We start from the raw sequence: 23,118 nt of genomic DNA, 5'->3' as shown, positions 1-23,118 counted from the left end.
ACTACAGCTAGTGGGATACTATTTGGAGAGGCAAGAAGGAAGCAAGAGGACATTCCAAGCAAGAGGAACAGCCCACATAAGTATAAAGCATGTACAAAGAACCACAAAGCACATTGAGAGAATGCCTACCAGTCTCTTAAATCAGCCCCTTCCCAACCCCCGTTAGAGAAGCAAAAATCTGAAGGAGCTGAAAGGGATCATTAAGATTTGCACTTGATCATCTTCCTTATTTTACAGATGAAAAAACATAGGCCCAAAGAAGGAAAGGAATTTGCTCGAAGTCACAGTCAATTAGCTGTAGAATAGAACCTGCAACCCCAGATTTTCTGATCCCTAGTCACTTTCATTGCTTAAATTCCCTTTAGTGGCTTCCTACTTTGGGATCCTTCCATAACTTGAGTAACTTGACCCCTATTTCCAATCCCTACTTACAGCTTAGGCTCTGAAGCTGGGTTTGAATCCCAACACGGCCACTCACCAGCTGCGCAACAGTGAGTTCACTCACTCTAACCTCTCTGAACTTCAGCTTTCCCACCTGGGAAAATAGCACCCACTTCAGAGAGTTGTTGAATAAATAAAGATAAATTGCTTTAGCATGGTACCTGGCACCCTGGGAAGTATCTGTTGTTATTATTACCTCTCCAGGAGCCTTCAGGCACTGCTGACTTCTGACACTCTTGTTATACTAAACTGCTAGGATTAGGGCTGTCTGGTTATACCACATTGTTTCAGACCCCCATACCTCTCTGCTCATGTCATTCTCTCTACCTAGAATATCCCCCTCTCCATACATTCACAAAATGTCTATCTATCCTTGGAGATACACATAACGTTATATCTTCAGGGAGACCAGAGCCCACTGTGCTCATCCTAACTAAAACCACTGGCAAGCAGAGTAAGTTGCAATTTTCTGTTTACTTATCTGCCTCTCTTACTAGGTGATAAACAACTTCCAAGTGTGTGTGCCTGCCACACAGCAGGTAGTAATGAATTATTTGTAAAGGAATTGAGCTCCCCTAGTGCTCTTCCAAACAGTCCTGGAGGCAGCCAAGTAAAAGGCAAGAATCTCTTTTGGTCAGTTTGGCTGTAGGAACAGCCCAACCGCCTACCCGAAACACTCACCCTCCATACCTACCAAGGCTAAGGCCCAGAAGAGAATGGTAGATTCTTAACACTGAGTGGATAATTGAGGTGTACAGAATCCTTAGACAAATCTTAATGTGAAGTCTGTTAAGCCCTAGACAAAGGCTGAGCATCATTCAAATGGAAATGAACAGCGACCATTCATAGCTTTTGATATTGCTGGGCTGGTGATGTGTTCCTTTTAACAGTTTCAGTACCCCTGCAATTAATCTTTATTCTTTAGTGACAGAAGTTTTTTCAGATATTAAAATGGAAAAGTATCTCCATGCTAACATCAAGTGACCCAAAAAGGCTAAACCACAAGGACACTTGTGTATCTCCTATTGTGAGCTTTGAAAGGAACTGATCTGTGTTCAGTGTCCCAGCAGCTCACAGAATCATCACAACTCCAAAAAGCAGAGTATTTTAGTTTTGAAGCCTCGGTTTACCAAGAGGAAAGCACTTGGCAAGGTCATATGGCAAGGCAGAGATTCAAGCCCATATTTGTTGCTCCCCAAGTCTTATAGCCATCCCATTGCATCCCACTGCCTGCTTGTCTAACTTTTCTGGATAAATCAAAACTCTTATGTGGGCGCTTCTAAGCTAAATCCACCTTCTGATTCTCTGTTATGGGAGTTACTTGTCATCCCATTTAGGATACTCTTCCTTCTTGGCCTTCCTACGAGATTTGGAAGTTCACCTATTCTTTGGGGAGATTGCTTTGCATTTAGCATCTCTTTTTATTATATATTTTGAAAACCAGTATGGGGGATAAGTAACATCCCAAATTGTGGGTTAACAAGATGAATAAAATCAAAAACAAGAGTATGTAATGTTATTTGACAGCAAAGGAATCTTGAACTCTCTAGTCTACTGAGGTTGGTTGTAAGAAGTCTCCAGCACAGAATAAAATGATTCTGATTGCATGGTTTAGATTAGAGGTCATAAATTTAAATGTCTAGAGGGGCAAGGCAGGTAACTTACATGAGAGAAATGGGCCTGGTGAGAAGTGGCTGCCACATTTAAACAAGCAGACATTCTCTAGACCACCATTTTCCCACCACTCACTTAGAGACACACCATCAACAGAATTACTTCTAGTTTTAAGAAAGGGAAATTCCCAGGTCACATCTAATGTAACTCTAATATAATATTTGTTAAAACACTTGGGAGTGGTGGGGCCTATGGTAAATTAGAAGCTTGTGCCCATTCCAAAGCAAGAAACCATTACTCAACCCCAACTGATTGCTGCCACGTGGGCATGCAGATCCAGTGTGCTAACATCCTCTTTTTTCCTGAAATGTATACTTTGATGTGAACTACCTGGATTTTTTAAATGTTGAAGCCAAATCACTTTTCCCCCAAAACACTGCGGAACAAATAAAATATATTTGTGGTCTGGACCTTGTCAACAGACTGCCAGACTGAGACCTCTGGCAGAATGAGAGGCTATCTATATGAACTTTTAGGTCTGGCTTTAGCATCCAATGAGTCTAAGAACTGTATGCCCTCTGATTCCTAAACAAGGAAGCTACCTTCAATATTTTTAGTTCTTTTACTAAAGTACTGTGTCTCTGGGCCTATCGTTTTTCATCCTTAGGTATCTGTTCCCTCATCTATAAAATGAAGTTATTAGGTGATCTAAGGGGACTTCCAGCTCTGACAATTAAGTGAATCTCAGAAAGCTGCGCTCTTGAAAATAACTGGGGGCAAAGACAACCACACACTGTATGTCCCCGTTAGAAGAACACAGAACCATCTATTAAGTATGCTTGCCTTTCCCACCCTGTACATACATACATACATGCACACACACACACACAGACACACACACACACACACACACACACCCTGGAAACACAAAACTAAAAAGGAAGCAGAAATTTGAACACAGAATAATTGATAATATTATTACATTATTACTCATTTCTTTTTAGATGTGATAATGTTATGTTTATAAAGAGTTCTCATCTTTTCTTTTTCTTTCTTTTTTTTTTTTCTTTTGAGATGGAGTCTCGCTCTGTTGCCCAGGCTGGAGTGCAGTGGCGTGATCTCGGCTCACTGCAAGCTCCGCCTCCCAAGTTCAAGTAATTCTCCTGCCTCAGCCTCCCAAGTAGTTGGGATTATAGGTGTGCACCGCCAAGCCCGGCTCATTTTGTATTTTTAGTAGAGATCGGGTTTCACCATGTTGGCCAGGGCTAGTCTAGAACTCCGGACCTCAGGTGATCCACCCACCTCAGCCTCCCAAAGTGCTGGGATTACAGGCATGAGCCACTGCGCCTGGCTTGAGTTCTCATCTTTTCAAGACACAAACTGAAATATTTATGGATGAAATAATATGATGTCTTAGATTTGATTTAAAATAACATGGGAGGAGGGGAAATGGGTGGGGAAATAGATGAAACAAGATTGGCCATGTGTTCATTATAGTTGAAGGCGGGGTGATGGACACATAATGCTTTCCTATACTGTCTCCTCTATTTTCATATGTACTTGAAATCTTGCATAATAAAAAGCTCTTCAAAAGAAAAGGCAATAGTGCAGGGGAGAGTGAATCAGTGTCACAAGCAAACAAGTCCCTCTCCCCAAGGATGGTGCCTTTTTTTAAGGGCTGACAGCTTTGGCTTCCTCCACTGGTATTACATTATCTGTCATTTACTTTAAATACTTCAACAAAGTCCATACGATGTCATGAATTTCATCAGTCATGAGTTACAAGCACAACATTATTTATGTACCACTAAGAAAGAAAAGTAATTTCACCGTCATATCATCATGTAATATTTTTGAAGACATTTTAAATAGAAAATAAACTCAACAATGAACATAATTTAACTTAAGTGACTACAATATGAGCAGCTATTACAAGTTCATGCATGTGGAGGCCATGATAATTACATCAGAACTGCTGCCTGACAAGTGTAATTTTAAGAAACCATTGATTTTCAGATGTGTATAGAATTCAGATTACAATTTGAGAAAAAGTATTATTAGAACTGATGAAATTTGGTTTATGTGCTTATTAGTTTTCATGCACAATCTAAAACATATTAATTATGATAGTAGTATTCTAATTGTGAATACATGCATGCTCTAGGGGTGATTAATGAGTATTTAAAAGACTCAGGTAAAAGCCAGAGGAGCTCCTGTAAGTTTCAGCTAACCTTATCTCCAACCAACACCAAAGGCTTTGTTAATGAGCATAACATAAGGTAAAAAGGAATTACCATTGCCTAGATGTATTAAAGACATATGGACTGGCTGAAAATATTGCACAGACACTGCCAGCCTTGCATTGACAGGGTAGAAAAATATAGCAATGCTTAATATTAACATCAGTAAGGTGAATCAGCTAATCTTATGCATCTTCAGATATGATGCAGCATATGGTATACAACATCACCTATGATCTATTCCAACCAACAAATAGTTAACTTGAATCCATCTAGCCTTTAGATAGAACCTCTACTTTACAAAAAATACAAGTAGAGGAATTCGCTGAAATATATGACAAAGAAGAAAGCAGACAAAACTAGGAAGTAACATTCTACAGGACAATTGGTCTTCTCTTGTTGGTAAAACAGTATCATAAAAAAAAGGCACTGTGCAGGGGCCATGCTAGTCTTCTCTGTATCGTTCCAATTTTAGTATATGCACTGCTGAAACACTCTTCAGCAAATGCAAAAGAATGGAAATCATAATAGTCTCCCAGACCACAGTGCAATCAAATTAGAACTCAGGATTAACAAACTCACTCAAAACCACACAACTACATGGAAACTGAACAGCCTGTTCCTGAATGACTACTGGGTAAATAACAAAATTAAGGCAGAAATAATTAAGTTCTTTGAAATCAATGATAACAAAGACACAACATTCCAGAATATCTGGGACACAGCTAAAGCAGTATTTATGGGGAAATTTATAGCATCAAATGTCCACAGGAGAAAGTGGGAAAGATATAAAATCGACACACTAACATCACAATTAAAAGAACTAGAGAAGCAAGAGCAAACACATTGAAAAGCTAGCAGAACACAAGAAATAACTAAGAGCAGAGCAGAACTGAAAAAGATAGAGACACGAAAAACACATTTAAAAAAAAATCAATGAATCCAGGAGCTGGTTTTTGAAAAGATTAAACAGATAGACCACTAGCCAGACTAATAAAGAAGAAAAGAGAGAAAAATCAAATAGACACAATAAAAAATGATAAAGGGGATATCACCACTGATACCACAGAAATACAAACTACCATCAGAATACTATAAACACCTCTACGCAAATAAACTAGAAAATCTAGAAGACATGGATAAATTCCTAGACATCTATACCCTCCCAAGACTAAACCAGGAAGAAGTTGAATCCCTGAATAGACCAATAACAAGTTCTGAAATTGAGGCAGAAATTGATAGCCTACCAACCAAAAAAAGCCCAGGACCAGATGGATTCACAGTCAAATTGTACCAGAGGTACAAAGAGGAGCTGCTACCATTCCTTCCAAAACTATTCCGAACAACAGAAAAAGAGGGAATCCTCCCTAACTCATTTTATGAGGCCAGAATCATCCTGATACCAAAACCTGGCAGAAGACACAACAACAACAAAAAATTTCCGGCCGATATCTCTGATGAACATCGATGTGAAAATCCTCAATAAAATACTGGCAAATCAAATCCTGCAGCACATCAAAAAGCTTATCCACCACGATCAAGTTGGCTTCATCCCTGGGATGCAAGGCTGGTTCAACATATGCAAATCAATAAATGTAATCCATCACATAAACAGAACCAATGACAAAAACCACATAATTATCTCAATAGATGCAGAAAAGGCCTTCGATAAAATTGAACACCCCTTCACGCTAAAAACTCTCAATAAAGTAAGTGTCGATAGAACATATCTCAAAATAATAAGAGCTATTTATGACAATAAATCCACAGGCAATATCATAATGAATGGGCAAAAGCTGGAAGCATTCTTTTTGAAAACAGGCACAAGACAAGCATGCCTTCTCTCACCACTCCTATTCAACACAGTATTGGAAGTTCTGTCCAGGGAAATCAGGAAAGAGAAACATAAACAGAACGAATGACAAAAACCACATGATTATCTCAATAGATGTAGAAAAAGCTTTTGATAAAATTCAACACCCCTTCATGCTAAAAACTCTCAATAAACTAGGTATTGATGGAACGTATCTCAAAATAATAAGAGCTATTAATTATTAACCCACAGGCAATATCATACTGAATGGGCAAAAGCTGGAAGCATTCCCTTTGAAAATCAGCACAAGACAAGGATGCCCTCTCTCACCACTCTTATTCAACATAGTATTGGAAGTTCTGGCCAGGGCAATCAGGCAAGAGAAAGAAATAAAGGGCATTCAAATAGGAAGAGAGGAAGTCAAATTGTCTCTATTTGAATATGACATGATTGTATATTTAGAAAACCCCATCATCTCAGCCAAAAATCTCCATAAGCTGATAAGCAAATTCAGCAAAGTCTCAGAATACAAAATCAATGTGCAAAATTCACAAGCATTCCTATACACCAATAATAGACAGAAAGCCAAATCATGAGTGAACTCCCATTCACAACTGCTACAAAGAGAATAAAATACCTAGGAATACAACATGCAAGGGACATGAAGGGCCTCTTCAAGGAGAACTACAAACTACCACTCAAGGAAATAAGAGGGGACACAAACAAATGGAAAAACATTCCATCCTCATGGATAGGAAGAATCAATGTCTTGAAAATGGCCTTACGGCCCAAAGTAATTTATAGATTCAATGCTATGCCCATCAAGCTACTATTGACTTTATTCACATAATTAGAAAAAACTACTTTAAATTTCATGTGGAACCAAAAAAGAGCCCATATAGCAAAGATAATCCTAAGCAAAAGAACAAAGCTGGAGGCGTCATGCTACCTGACATCAAACTATACTACAAGGCTACAGTAAGCAAAATAGCATGGTCCTGGTACCAACACAGATATATAGACCAATGGAACAGAAGAGAGGCCTCAGAAATAACACCACACATCAACAACCATCTAATCTTTGACAAACCTGCCAAAAACAAGCAATGGGGAAAGGATTCTCTATGTAATAAATAGTGTTGGGAAAACTGGTTTGCCATATGCAGAAAACTGAAACTGGACCCCTTCCTTAGACCTTATAGTTAACACAAGGTGGATTAAAGACTTAAATATAAGACCTAAAACCATAAAAACCCCAGGTAAAAACATAAGCATCATCATTCAGGACATAGGCATGGTCAAAGATTTCATGACTAAAACACCAAAAGCAATGGCAACAAAAGCCAAAATTGACAAATGGGATCTAATTAAACTAAAGAGATTCTGCAAGCAAAAGAAACTATCATCAGAGTGAACAGGCAACCTACAGAATAGGAGAGAATTTTTGCAATCTATCCATATGATAAAGGGCTAATATCCAGAATCTACAAGGAACTTAAACAAATTTACAAGAAAAAACCAACCCCATCAAAAAGTGGGCAAGGGATATGAACAGACACTTTTTAAAGAAGACATTTATGCAGCCAACCAATATATGAAAGAAAGCTCATCACCACTGGTCAATAGAGAAATGCAAATCAAAACTGCCATGGGATACTATCTCACGCCAGTTAGAATGGCAATCATTAAAAAGTCAGAAAACAACAGATGCTGGAGAGGATGTAGAGAAATACGAATGCTTTTACTCTGTTGGTGGGAGTGTAAATTAGTTCAACCATCGTTGAAGACAGTGTGGCAATTCCTCAAGGATCTAGTACCTGAAATACCATTTGACCTAGTAATCCCATTACTGGGTACATACCCAAAAGATTATACATCATTCTACTATAAAGGCACATGCACACATATGTTTATTGTGGCACTATTCACAATAGTAAAGATTTGGAACCAACACAAATACCCATCAATGACAGACTGGATAAAGAAAATGTGGCACATATACACCATGGAATACTATGCAGCCATAAAAAAGGATGAGATCATGTCCTTTGCAGGGATGTGGATGAAGCTGGAAACCGTCATTCTCAGCAAACTAACACAGGAACAGAAAACCAAACATCACATATTCTCACTCATAAGTGGGAGTTGAACAATGAGAACACATGGACACAGGGAGGGGAACATCACACACTGGCGCCTGTTGGGGGGTGGGGGGCTAGGGGAGGGACACCATTAGGGGAAATACCTAATGTAGATGATGGGTTGATGGGTGCAGCAAACCACCATGGCACGGGTATACCTATGTAACAAACCTGCACGCTCTGCACATGTATCCCAGAACTTAAAAGTATAACAATAATAACAATAAATAAAAAGAAACAAGCTCTGTGCTAGATTAAAAATACAAAAAAGACATAAATAAAATGTGTTCCTATATTGAATACCAGATTGGACAAAAATATATAAAAGGCCACTTTTGGGTCAAGTGGGAAAATGTTAATATGGTCTGGAAAAGTCAAAATTTTTAAAATGGAAAAAGTAGACTAAAGAACAACATAATCTCATTTTGGTAAAAAAAAATGCAAACATGTATATGTATACAAAAATGCATACACACATATACATACACACACAAAGAGAGGGAGAAAAAGAGGGAGAGAGAGAAGAAAGAAAGAGAGAAAGAGAGAGAGATTCTAAAGAACCTGAACTATATTAATAGTAATGATTATTGAATGTTGGGAATAGAAAGCTTTTCCTTTGTTTTTTTTTTTTGTTTGTTTGTTTGTTTTGCTTTTTAAATATTTTGTAATTTATACAGTGTACAGTATTGCATCTCAAATAAGAGAAGTATTATTACAAAAGTAAATAGAATCTAGTAAGCCTAATAACCCATACCCTTCAGAATAGTAGCCCAGGCCTAAGGTTACAAAGGGGTACTAGATGGTAGGATTTTATTGCCTGACTCCAATCTTATCTGCCTCCAGTGAACCTTTCATCCAAGATGTTGTCAGGGCATCTGAAAGGACAGAGAGCTGGGACTTCATTTGAGTTTGCAGAACAGGTTGTTCAAGTCTTTTTTCGTCTGCCTGCTGATAAATAGCTATAAGAATGGCAGAATTAAGCCCGGAGCTTGCTTCCATTGTAATATTCCACTAGCAGTAAGATTGCCAGGGAGGTGACCTTAGAGTTCTCCTATTTCTGACTAATAGAAGCTCCAGATATTAACCAAAAAGAACTGGATAATTGAGAACCTCAAATTGGCTGAGGTCAGTTTGGGTCTGCCTGTTATTAGCCTGGAAAACAGGCTGGCAGTGGAAACACAGTAAAAAGGCATAGATGTACTCATCATATAGATGATGAAAGCAGCAGTCGGCAGGCAGGATAATTATGTGCATTTGAAAAACACATGAATTTTCTTCTTCTGCGCAAATTTCTCCATTGAAACTAAGCGTATTTTTTATTTACATTTCCCTACAATTTTCATTATAAACATTTTCAAACATACAAAAAAGGTGAAAGAGTGGTACCAGGAGGACACATACTGTCTATACCTAGACTCAAAAATTAACATATTGCCACATTTGCTTTTACTCTGTCTATATTTTTTCTTAATCCTCTGAAAGTAAATTGCTTCAACCCTAAATACTTCAGCATTCATCATCAAAGAACAAGCACATTTTCCTACAAAACCACAATAACATGTTAGCATCTAGAAAATGTACAATAATTCTATATCATCTAATATCTAGTCCATATTCAAATTTTCTCAAATGTTATGGGGGAAAAAGTCTTTTATAGCTGCCTTTTTCAAATCTGGATCCAATCAAAGCTCTTACACTGCATTTGTTTGTTTATTTAGTTTCTTAATGTACAACAGTACCTCTACCACTTTTTTCCACAACACTGACTTTTTGAAAAGTCCAAGCCTTTTCAAAAGCTTTATAGACTGTCAAATACTCTGTGTTTTTCTATACTTTTTATTTCCTGCAAACTGGAAAGAATTAATATGATTCAAGCTACATATTTTTGGCAAAAATATTTCACAGTTTATGTATTATAATTTTTATTATATCTACTTAGGAGGTACATAAGTGGTTTGTTCCATTATTTACAATGGCACAACCTCAGCTCACTGCAACCTCTGCCTCTCAGGTTCAAGTGATTCTTCCACCTCAGCCTCCAGAGTAGCTGGGATTACAGGCACCCACCATCATGTTCGGCTCATTTTCGTAATTTTGTAGAGACGGAGTTTCACCATGTTGGTCAGGCTGGTCTCGAACTTGTCACCTCAGGTGATCCACCCGCCTCAGCCTCCCAAAGAACTGGGATTACAGGCCTGAGCCACTGCGCTTGGCCTGTTCCATTATTACTGATGCTAACTTTGATCGATTACTTAAGGTGGTGTCTGCCAGACAGGTTCATTGTAAAGATACATTGTTTTTTATTTGTGATTAGTAAGTAACTTGTCAGTAATACACAGGAATAATGTGAACATCCTATTCCTCAATACTCTTTTACCCAACAGTTTTGATTCATGTCTAAAACAGACCACTTAGATAGCAAACTAATGATTTTTCTAATTCTGTCATTCGTCCTATGTTTATTAGCTGGTATTCTTTCTGCAATAAAAAGCTTTCCTTCCTCTACCTACCTACAAGAATTTTGTTTTTCAACATGTAATAATCAAATACATTATTTATCGTTAGTGATGTTCAGGTTGACTCAAACATCATCGGTGTCAGCCCTTTCAAGGTTTCTACATCCTCTGGACATGACACTATTATGACACTATTAGTGTGACTCCGTTCTTTCTTGCTTGGTGGTACTGTTTATCCAAGACTAACCTTGTATTTTCCTTGCTCCAGACATGGAATCAGCCATTTCTCTAAGCACCCCTGATTCCTTTGAAAAGGAAATGCTATTTAAAAACAAAAAACTGGGTACTAAGTGTATTCACTTCTTTTTGGGTAGAATTCCTTCAAGACTGATTCAGTGAATAAAGTCTTTTCTTCTTGTTGCTTTCTCTTTAAATCATGAATTCATATTAACATTCTTAATTTAATTTTAATGTTAAAAAATTTTTCCTCATGTCTTTAATTTTATATCTGTATCTCTTTTGTATACTATAAGGCTTAGCTTGTGATAACATTAACATATTTACTTTTTTGCTTTATCTTTATAAGATGTATGTGTGTGTTTCAAGTTAAATTATATTACTACTATTAATAAACCTACTGAGTGATGCTTAAAATTTTGCTTTTCTTGTTTCTAGAGTACATCTCATTAAGGATGAGTCAGAGGACTGTGTTGACACGTTAGTTGAAATAATTGCTTTCTCTCTGTAATTATGCTATCAAGTTGATAAACACTTAGGTTCATTAAATTCATTTGCTTTTATTGGTGTTCAGTTTTATGGTTCATAATTTTTGATTTAATTTTATTTTTTGGATATGTAAAACATTAATATGGCTTAATAGTCATAAGTATATAAGGAGGTATACCCAGAGGAATCTAGCTCTTATCCCTATCCCCTCCTCCCTACTTACCACACCTATCCACTATAATAACCACTTTTATTAGTTTATTTTTATAACACATTTATTGAAATATATTTTACATATCATAAAATTCACCTTTTTAAAGGTTAAAATTAAACGGTTTTTAGTATATTCACGGAACCGTGCAACTGTCACCCTTTATATAATTTCAGACATTTTCATCATTCCAAAAAGAAACCTCATACTCATTATCAATTACTCCCCATTACTTCTCACACCCCCACTTCCCAGACCTTGCCAACAACTCATCTACTTTCTTTCTCTATAGCTTTGTCTATTCTGAACACTTCATATAAATGGAATCATATATGTACTTTTGTGTCTTGTTTTTTTCACTTAGCATAATGCTTTTGGTGTTTATCCATGTTGTGGCATGTATCAGTACTTCATCCTTTTTATGGCTGAATAATATTCCATTGCCTGTATACCACATTTTGTTTACCTATTCGTTAGTTAACAGACATTTGGGTTGTTTCCACGTTTCAACAACTATGAAATAATGCTGCTATGGACATTTGTGTACAAGATTTTGTGTGGACACATGTTTTCATTTATCTTAGGTATATACCTGGGAGTGGAATTGCTGGATGTATGACAACTCTACATTTAACTTTTGGAGTCATTAGTTTTTTAACATTTATCTTAGTGTATGCTTCATTTGACAAAATTTTTTAAACGTGTGTGTATTCTTACATATTCTTATTTTCCTCTTTTTTCTTACAAAATAAAAGCTAGCAAATTATAAACCTTGTTTTATAGCTTGAAATTTTTTATGTTATTGCTTGTTTTATGTGCTGGAAAATTGTAATATATCCCAGAAAATCACTACAAAACAAAGTTCATAGAGATCTTCCTCATTCTTTTCTTAAATTACTGCATAATACTACATTGTTTAATACATCCTTATTTACTCGACTAGTGCCCTATTTTCAGATATTTGTGTTGTTTCCGATCTTTCGCTTTTGAAAATTGTGCTGCAATGAGAAACCTTGTGCATGTGTTGTTTGTATTTGTGGAGGTGTATCTTTAGAGTATATGCCTTAAAAAAAGAAAAAAAAAAAGCTCAAATATCATATACCCTGTTTTACCCTGTTTTGCTGGGTCAAAGGATAACCAAATGTTTAGATTTGTTAGGTATTGTCAAATCCCCTCTTCTGGAACCGTACTGCATTAACACAAGAAATGTATTGGAGGACAGTTTCCCCATAGTCTCATTAATAAGCATTAGGATTTGTCCATAAATGGTAGCTCAGTATAGGTTTAGTTTGTGTTTTTGTTACTATGAGTGAGCTTCAGCATATTACCACATATTTAAGAGTATTTGCCATTCTATTTCTGTGATCCATTTGTTCATGTCTTCTTTTGATTTCAAGATTTTGAGGACTAAGATTCTTAAACTAAGCCAAGCAGCCAGCCTTTGGGCAGATAGAAGCAGGCACCCTGACGCTCACTAAGCAAGGGCATCCTCAATTGAGTCCTTGGCTCTTGTCACATGTTGAGACTCTCAGAAAGTCAGAGCTGAAAAAACCCTTTGAGATCAACTGCTTCAGTCCCTTCGTGTTATAGATGCACAAACTTGTGGGCCAGAGAGTGGAAGGAACTTTCTCTAGGTCACACAGCATATTTGTGACAGATCTGGAACTTGGACTCAAAGACTCCTCCAGGGCAACTTTAAATTAACATGCAAATAGCTTCTTTGCTGATTTTTGTACATTTACTGAGATTACCACAAACTAATTTCTGGAGACCAGAAGCCTCTTAATGTTCTCTATTAGCTCAAATTACAAACACTGGCAATAAATATGAAAGCCATCCTCTCTTCTTAATTCTGCTTATTATCTACATCAGTATCCACAATATTCATTTGCTATAGAAGTGTAGAAAACAGTCTTTGAAAGTCAGAGCTGAATCAGATCTTGGAGATCTCACATATAATAGGAAAACTCAAGGTCCAGATAGGCAAAGCACTCAGGATTTATTACAGGGGGAGGCCAAAAGAGTCATTAACCTGGAAACTCACCTTCATTAAAGGCCTCAAGTTGAGGTGTTTCAGAGCCTCTCCAAATGAGGTTAAAATGTATCATTACTGCATCTTTTGAGTATGCAGACAACTGCATTTGCTAAATATATACACTTAAAATACATTACAATTTTTTAAACTTATTTTCACTTTTTTTTTACTGTTTAACATACCAAGAGAGGCCTTAAGAGTGACCTGTCCCTGGTCACAAAATGAACTAATAGCAGAAAGCAGAAATGAAACTAGAGCCCAGGTCTGCTGGTTCCTGGACAGAATGCTTTCTGCCTTTTTTTAAGCCAAGTAAATTCATCTTGATTCACAATATTAAATCCTCTGGCCAGGAAGCACCACTGTGGGACACATGTGCCCCTTTCACCTGCTTATCTCAGTGCCTGTCACCAGGACTATTCTCCAGGATCCCGCTGTCTGCTACTGCCAGCCACACCAGGGCAAGAAGTTGACCAGAATCTTAACAAAAAGTCCCATTTCTTGAGAGCCTCTCATGTGACATGCATTTTACCTGTGTTCATCCTAATCCACACAACTGGTCTTCATTATAGGGATTGTGCAGATGAGCAAACAAACTCAGAGAGGTTTGCCTAAGATTACACAGCAAACAAGTTGGAGAGCTTCAATTCAACACCAGGCTCATCTGACGGCAAAGCCCAATCTACCTTGCTGTTACCTTTCAACTGAGACAACCCACATGCATGATGACTCTAAGAGGATATGTACATGAGTCAAGGCAAAACAGCCTTCCTCACAGAGCATTCAGCCTTCTAAGGAAGCACTTAAGGGCTGGGGCTGAAAGAGCTGAGAGGAAGCTTCTGTGTAGTCCAACCACACGGGACAGTTGTCTAATAGAAACTTTTTCTGAAAATCCAGCAGTTACTTACTTGACCAAGTGTCTTATCAGAAGTTCCAGCATCTCTCGGTTCTTTTCTGGTAGCTTATATACCAGGGAGTGAATAGCTCCTAGGCGGTAATCCAGGTTATCAGACTCTGAGAGAGAAGGGTAAGAAAAATGGTTTGGCTTTCTGGGCAACTGGATTGAGCAAATTCTCACATATATATGCACACACACACAGATTTGGAGAAAGACAACCAGAGACACAGAGAGACAGAGAGATAATCAATGAGATGAAAAGAGACAGAGATAAATAGGCACTGAAATACAATAAAAATTAAGGACCCAGAAACAAAGACAAAGACACAGAGAGAGAAAGAAAAAAGGCAGAGAGAGAGAGAAAAAAACACACACAAAGAAACAGGTCTAAAAAGATGTAGAAAACAGAAGATAGAAAAGAAGGATGAGAAGAGAAGATTGTCTCAGAGGGAGTCAGAACTTCAGGCACAGCAGGTTGTTCCTGAAGTCTCACAGATAAACTTCCAGCTGGAAGCCTATTCCCATCCACCTTCCTTGTGGTACTAAGAAGTGTGCTGTTGCCTCTGGATTCCTGTTAAAATCACTGAGAGCTCAGAAGTAAAGAACAAAGCTCCCTTGTTTGAACAAAGACCCATTATGATGTTAAGTCCCTTGAATCTTTTTCCTCTACACCACACAGGATATGATACAGAATATGATGCAGAACCTCCACGTTGAGGTGGGGAGGGGCACTCACACAGTGGCCTCAGCCAAAACTTTCAATGCTTCTTTAATTGCCAACTTTTGGGAGTAATTCTATATGCCTTATTTCCTATGTACTAACGTCCTCTCCCTCAGTTTTCTCATCTAGAAAATCTGATGCTGGCACTAGCAGATTAAGAACAATGGTTCACAACACAATAGAAAAGCATTTGAACAGGCAAAATGCTGAAGGAAGTTGAAACGGCAACTGTCGTGTAACCATTTTGCTGTCCCCTGGTAATGTGAGCCAATGTTCTTGTTCTGATGGAAGAGGCAATGAATACATATATAAATAAAGTCTTTATATTCATCACAACCCTCAAGTTAACCAATTTTCTCAAGCCTACTTAAGTAACACTAATTATGAAAAATAATAGAACTCTTGAGTTAGACAGCAAGCAAGAATACTTTCATTTGGCAGTTGAGTAAAATTTGTGTATGTGTTTTAGGTTTCTGTGCCCTCAATCACTTCCCCTCAAACAATTTTCAAGGCTTATTACAGTACACATTAAGAAACTAGGACAACACAGTTAATTAGTAACACAAACACTTACTGGCAGCAGAGACCAGCTCTTTGTGAAGCCTATAGGTCATGACAGGTTCAGAAAGATTCCTGAAATGAATGAAAATTGTCAGTTGCTTTGGGAAGAAAGCAGCTGGGTATTGGATTCTTAGTTCTGGGGACAGCAAGGCTGAAGTTCCTGAGCCCTACAGCTTAGTGGGATTATATACATTCTTCTCTTCACCTGAAGCTTCCTCAGGGGAGTCCAAGTTGCTAGTAATTCAACAAAAGACCTGCAAAAGCATGGGCTGAGCCCTCTAGCAAGGTCTCCAACTAGCTCACAAAAGTGAAAAGAGGCACAAATCAGTCCCACAAAATTCCAGAGGGGACCCATTCTGAATGCTACCATGAATCCCTTACAATTTGATAGATCCTTAGAACTTCCAAAGTGCTTTTGCAATTGTCCTCCCAATTGATTCTTCCAATAATCCTGTGAGGCGGAGCAGTTATCCAAATCCCCATTTATGGGAGGAGGAAACTCAGGCTCAAATGGGTTTACTCATTTAGTCAAAACACATTGAGCATCTACTTGTACCTGGCATTGTGCCAGGTATTGGGGATCCAGAGATGAAAAGAAACAGTCCAAACTTCCAAGGAGATAATAGTTTAGTAGAAAAGAGCACCATACACAAAACTTGTAATGCAGTGGGACAAGTATGATGATAAAATAAAGGTACATGGTAGGTGGCTCTGAGGAAGTAAATAATCAACTAATAATTATAAGAAAAGCAAACTCTGTACTGCTCTAAGTGATTTACATATATTAACCCATTTAAACCTCACATCAACTCTGTGAGGTAGGTACCATTCCCAGTTTATAGATGAGGAAACTGAGGCTTAGAGAAGTTAAAAACTCATCCAAAATTACACAGCTAATAAGTGGTAGAAGCAGGAAGTCTGTCTCCTGAGTCCATGCTCTTAATTACTATACTATACTGCCTGCCACTGTTGTTACTGTAGTAATCCAAGCAAAAGATAATAAAAGACAAACAGAGGGGCTAGTCGTGGTGGCTGACATCTGTAATCCCAGCATTTCGGGAGGCCAAGGCAGGAGGATCACTTAAGCCCAAGAGTTCGAGACCAGTCTGGAGAACTTAATGAGACCCCTACCTCTTAAAAATAACATAAAAACAGTAACTGGGCATGGTGGTGCGTGCCCGTAGTCCAGACTACTCAAGGGGCTGAGATGGGAGGACTGCTTGAGCCTGAGAGAGAGAATGGTGTGGTGGGAGGGCAAGGCTGCAATGAGTCACGATCACAACACTGCATTCCAGCCTGGGTGACAAAGCATAGAAAGAATAGGTGAGGAGAGTGTTTTGAAAAATATTAAAGAAAGAACTCCTTCTTTGATTGGGTATGATGGCGAGGGAGCAATTTGGTTTGGGTGAATGAAGAGAAAAAGAGTTGATTAAGAGGGAAGTAGAGATGCTAAGTCAGGGAAGCCTCAGGAAGGAGATGTCTACTAAGAAGTTGGATGCAGGGCTCTGCTAGATTAGAGAAGCAGATGTGAAAATCAGGAACCTAGAGAACAGATGACGAAACCACAAGAACAGATGCCACTTCTCCAGGGGAGCTGGCAAACTGGCAGTCAAACAGCTACATGAGGCCTTCTGATATTTCTTCTTTGCCCAGCACAGTGTATAATAGTGAAATGGAATTGAATCAATTATCAAAATATTTTAAAATGAGATATTTCATATACAAATCCATATCCCCTGTCTCTGTCGAAAAATGCAAAGATCTGGCTCTATTGGTTCTTTGTAGAAGTAAACAACACTGCTGTTTGTATGTAAACAAAGGGCTTGTCATGCAAATAAAGGTTCAATGTGCAAAGTGTTTAATACGAAAATAGTCTACTTCACTCAGTTTTATTTCCTGGTCCCTGTAGATATTTCAGTTTTCAGTCGTTCTACTATAGTAAAATAAGTAGAGAGCCCTGGAAAATACCAAGTAGAAAGCCCATAAAGGACATTGACAAAAATGACCAGAGGTTAGAGAAAAACAAAAAGCAAGTGATTCAGCAGAATCCAAAACAGAAGAAAGTATCCAGGAAGGCTTGTTAACAACTTCAAATGTTACAAAAAGGTCAAGTAAGGTAAAGACTGACAACTGTGCTTTGTGTGCAGCATTGAGGATATCCCTGGTGACCCTGGCAAAAGCAGCTTCACTGGAGCAGAGGGGGTAAGAGTTAGATTACAACGAGTTAAGAAGGAACTGGGGAGTTAAGAAGTACAGACTGGGAGTGTATATTACTTGACACAGAAGCTTGGCCGATGTCAACAAAAAGAGTGAAACTGTGTACAATATTTTAAGAGATTTATTCTGAGCCAAATATGAGTGACTATGGCCTGTGACATAGCCCTCAGGAGGTCCTGAGAACTTGTGCCCAAGGTGGTCGGGGTACAGCTTGGTTTTATATGTTTTTAGGGAGGCATGAGACATCAATCAAATACATTTAAGAAATACACTGGTTTGGTTCAGAAAGGCAGGACAACTCAAAATGGGGGGCTTCCCACTTTGAGGAATTTAAAATTTTCTGGTTGGGAAATTTAAACATTTTCTGGTTGACAATTCGTTGAGTTTATCTGACGACCTGGGATCAGTGGAAAGGAATGTTCAGGTTAAGACAAAGGACTGTGGAGACCAAGTTTTATTGTGCAGAGGAATCTCTCAGATACCAGACTTTAGAGAGAGCAGGTTTTAAAATGTTTTTTATTAGACCTAAAAGGGCACCTGGCTCTTAGTTGATTATCTACTGGATCTGGAAAGAAATGAAGGAAAACAATGGGGGAAGGGGATTCTCTATAGAATGTGGATTTTTCCCACAAGAGACTTTGCAGGGCAATTTCAAGGTATGGCAAGAAAATGTATTTTGGGGTAAAACATTTTCATTTTTTTCCTGTGTTATGCCAGAGTCAGATGGAAAGTAAGTCATGATATACAGGGTTAAATAAAATCCATCTGATGAGAATTTATGGCTTGGAGGGCACGACTCCCCAAACCCCTTAGAAAGGAATTTGGGCAAGATAAAAAAAAAAATCAGAGCTTAGTCCTCACTCAGAAGGGGTAAAGTATCTCATTAGGCAATCTTGTTTAAGTTCCTGGCTCTAACTATCATCTGTATGGTTAATGATCACCAAATTTTAGTTCAAGCCATGAGCTCATCACTGAGTTTCAGACCTATGTATTCAATTGCCTGCTTAATATTGTGCCCTGATTTCTTCAAAGGTACCCAAATTTGATATAACCAAATTCCAACTTATTGCCTCCCTCAAACTTAGTCTTCTTGTGTTTCTCAAATCAGTAAATGCATGACCATCATTTGGTTGTATGGGCCAGAAACATGGAAGTCACCTTTTTGTCTCCCTATCCCTAATCCTCATATCCAACTCATCAATTTTACTTCCCAAATCTCTTGAATATGCTTACTTCTAGGAATATCTACTGCTACTCCCTAGTCCAAGCATGAGCATCATCTCTTGCCTGGAAGACAGCCATAGCCTGCTGATTTACACACCTCTGCCCATTTTATATCACTGTAATCTAATCGCCATACTTTTTTTTTTTCAAAATACAAATCTCAGTATGCACCTCTTGTTTAAAATCTTTCAATATATTCCCATTACTTTTAAGATAAATTTAGACCCCAATTTTTAAAAGATCCTTTAAAGCCCTGAATGATATGGCCCTTACATACCTCTCTCTCCCTCTCTACACTCAATACTCCCCCTATACTGATTCATGTAGTTTCTTGAAGGGGCCTTCCTCCCTCCCGCCTCAAGTCTTCGCATATTCTGTCTGGAGCCCAACTCCCACTTAGTTGATTCCAACTTACAGTTCAAACCTCAGTTTAAACCAAAATGGGTGACATCTTCCTATTAAATGCCTTCATAGCACATTATAACTTTCCTTCAGAGTACTTATTAGAGTTTATTACATTTGTATGATTATTTGTCTTCTGACTGTCCCCTTTACTAGAATAAGTTCTTTAAGGTCAGAGACCATATCTATACACAACTGCCTAGTGCCTAACATCACACTTGGCACAGAGTAAGCAGTCAGGATATTTTTACTGAATCATTTAGTGATTTAAAGATGTATGTGGCTGGAGCATAATTACATGCTGGGAAAAAGAGCCAGTTGAATGAGAGAGGATAAAAATAGAGGAGAGAGAAGGGATGATCGCTAGAGGACTTCTCTTGAAAGGTTAGAGATAAGGGGTGATTTAGTTACCTAGAACAGAGGGTGGAGACCTGCCCTGGAACACAGCTATCTTTGAGAACTCTAAAGGGTATTTACTGGCTGGTGTATATTACAGAACCATGGATGAGTCTCAAGAACAAATATCACTTACTGGGGGTGCTGCCCACTCACACTTTCAGGTTGGACCCTCTCATCTTTGAAAAGGGCCACACTGCCTATTATAGGATGAGCTGGGAATAATGCAATGTGGGGAAGGCCTTACAAATCTAAGAAAATGTTGAGACTCCTTTGAAGGAAGCTACAGATACAGAATCACTTATTCCCACTATTCTCATCACAACAAGCCTTCTTAAAGTGTTCATAACAGATTGCTCTCTGTCTTTACTGAATTACCAAGCCATTCAAAGAAGGCCAAAGCTCCTGGGATAGGGGGCAGGAGAAGAAGATGCCCCAGTGCCAGGGGCCTTATAAGTCAGAGACACTTAGATTTAAAAAATACAAGCTGGGACCATGGCTAATACTTAATGGAGAAAGTGGTGCACCTTGGTTTCCCCATCTGCAAAGTGAGTCAAGTACCACCTAGTACACTCGGTTAATGGGAGAAGAAAACAATGACACTATCAGTGTAAACAACTAGCTGCAGCCTAGTATAGAATAAACCCTCCAATAACAGTTATTTTCTTCATCAGCAAATGCAGGAGAAATATTCCTGGAAAGAACATTCAAGTTTATGGAAAGCTCTAAGATGATGCTACAGTAGCAAAACATTTAACAGTAATATCTGAAACCCAATCTATTTTGGATTAGTGAGATTTCCCAGAGCTTATGTATCAATCTTAATGGCTCAAGAGCACAACCATTGAAAAGAAGAGGCTTTCGCACATAAAGCACGATACATACTATGAGACATAAAGAGTCGTAAGAAATCAATGTGTTTAAAAATATATATGTCTCAAACACCTTTTGCATAATATAAATTTATGCCAATAAACTGAATAATATATTCATCAATATTGCACATGCCCAAATTTTGTTGGTGAGCTAACTTCTTTCCATACTGCTGACAGTTCATTTAGCTCCAACATTATTACAGTTGTATTTTCTTGGTTTTTATTTCCATTATCTGGATTAATACATGATACGTAGCACATCACATATATAGACCATTTTTGCCCCAATGCAATTTGATGTTTCAAAATGGGTATTATCCTCTAAAACATGTTAGCCACCCTGAATAGTCCCAGCTCCTGATTCTACTAGTGAATCCATCATGACATCACTCTATCTGTGAAGAGCAAAACATATTCAGTTATTTCAAGTGCATGATTTTTGAACATAATCTTTTTAGCCTTTTTTCAATAACAATTCTATTATTTTTATGCTTCTCTTGCTTTAAACTCTCAGATTTAAAAAACAGTCTTTGCACATTCTTGGCCAGAAATCATCTTCACATGTTTTTTCTTAAGCAATTCTATCCAGCCTCCTGGAACTGAGACCACATTAACTCCACTCAACACCCAGAGAAATTTCACCAGCTATGAAAAGCAAACTACCAATTCAAATCAGGCATACCTGAGGTAGAATTTCAAGGAACTGGTGATTGTCTTAATGTCCCAGTCACTATTATGAAAATCAACATCTCCTGGGCATTTAGGATCTATTTGAGAAAAGTAAACAAAAACCAAAAGTTAATCATCAAAAAAAATCTTACATTTTCCCTCTTTTAAAAGAAAAACAAAGTATATTACCCTAAGTAGTTTTTAAGAGATCAAAACTTTAGAAGAAGCAAATCTTTGATGTTTCAAAAACATGACTGCATTCTGGCCTACCATATAAGGAATAAGAAAGTAATCTATCCAATTCGCACAACAAGAAAACACTGAACAAACAAAATCAACTCTTCTTAGATTCATCAGATAACTGGGGTCATAGGGTAAATGGCTGTCCCCAGAGGTGAGGAGATAGAGAGAACCAAATCTTTTTTTTTTAATTTATTTATTATTATTATACTTTAAGTTGTAGGGTACATGTGCATAACGTGCAGGTTTGTTACATATGTATACTTGTGCCATGTTGGTGTGCTGCACCCATCAACTCGTCATTTACATCAGGTATAACTCCCAATGCAATCCCTTATTGTAACAGAAGCACAGGAATAGAAAACTCCTTGGGAACCAGCACTGGGATAGGATAACCTAACCTGTAATTTACAAATTGCTAAGGCTTAATATGTTCGGGTTTGAGCGGTAAAAACTCCAATGGCACCCAGTCCAAAAGGGGCTCCCACGCTTTTGTGAATTTTACCTACAGGAGTCCTATCAAGTTTTGATGGTGAAAAATCCCCCCATGCTTCCAGCAGTGGGGAAAGATAAGTAGTCATTTAAAAATATTCACAGACCCTTCTCTTCTTCTTAAAAAGGTCTTCCCTCAAGAGAAACTGTTTTTACCAGATCATAACCTCCTGCAGTTTTATCAGAACCTAAGCGAACGAAGTGAAGGGAAATACCAAATTCCAGACCCAATTTGCCTTCTAGTCTCTCCCAAGAGGGGAAAAAAAAATCCTGAGAAGAACTTAAGTAAGTCACAGGCCAGGGGCACAGCTCACTAAAAGAGACATAATCTTATAGAAGACTTCCCCACCCATGACACCTTACCACCGTATCAACTGGGCTCATATGTAACTACGGAAATATGACTAAAAGAATTGTGCTTCTCAGATGATATTTAAGTCTTTAGGCAAAACCAAAAATAACAGAGGCGGCAAAAACAAGAACATCAGAGTAATGTTTAGCCTCTATCAGTCGCATTTCTATATACTAACAATGAACTATTTGAAAAAAATTTCAAAAACAATCCCATTTACAATAGTATTAAATAAAGAAAAGTTTAGGAATAAATTTAGTAAAGGAAGTGAATAACTGCTACACTAAAAACCATAAAACACTGATAAAACAAACTGAAGACACAAATAAATGAAAAAATAGTCCATGTTCATGGATTAGAAGAACTAATCTTGTTAAAATGTCCATACTTCCCAAAG

The 23,118-nt window shown here is 37.9% G+C and overlaps 1 protein-coding gene and 1 pseudogene across 3 annotated transcripts in view; both read right to left on the bottom strand.

Moving 5' to 3' along the window:
• The window catches only part of LOC105476688 (oligophrenin 1), a 368,226-nt gene that overhangs the window by 57,104 nt on the left and 288,004 nt on the right, over positions 1 to 23,118 (bottom strand). For all 3 annotated transcript variants that reach the window (XM_011732840.3, XM_011732841.3, XM_011732839.3), the window contains exons 16-18: positions 21,651 to 21,735; positions 15,868 to 15,926; positions 14,583 to 14,688 (exon numbers count right to left, since the gene is read on the bottom strand). In XM_011732840.3, the coding sequence (XP_011731142.1) occupies positions 14,583 to 14,688; positions 15,868 to 15,926; positions 21,651 to 21,735 (250 nt within the window). The remainder of the gene's footprint in view (positions 1 to 14,582; positions 14,689 to 15,867; positions 15,927 to 21,650; positions 21,736 to 23,118) is intronic.
• Positions 4,700 to 4,790, bottom strand: LOC112425736 (U6 spliceosomal RNA; annotated as a pseudogene).

This window comes from Macaca nemestrina, chromosome X, assembly GCF_043159975.1.
Source record: "Macaca nemestrina isolate mMacNem1 chromosome X, mMacNem.hap1, whole genome shotgun sequence".
NCBI classification, from domain to species: domain Eukaryota; kingdom Metazoa; phylum Chordata; class Mammalia; order Primates; family Cercopithecidae; genus Macaca; species Macaca nemestrina.
Note: the sequence above shows the minus strand (reverse complement) of the source record. Positions and strands in the feature narration are given on the sequence as shown.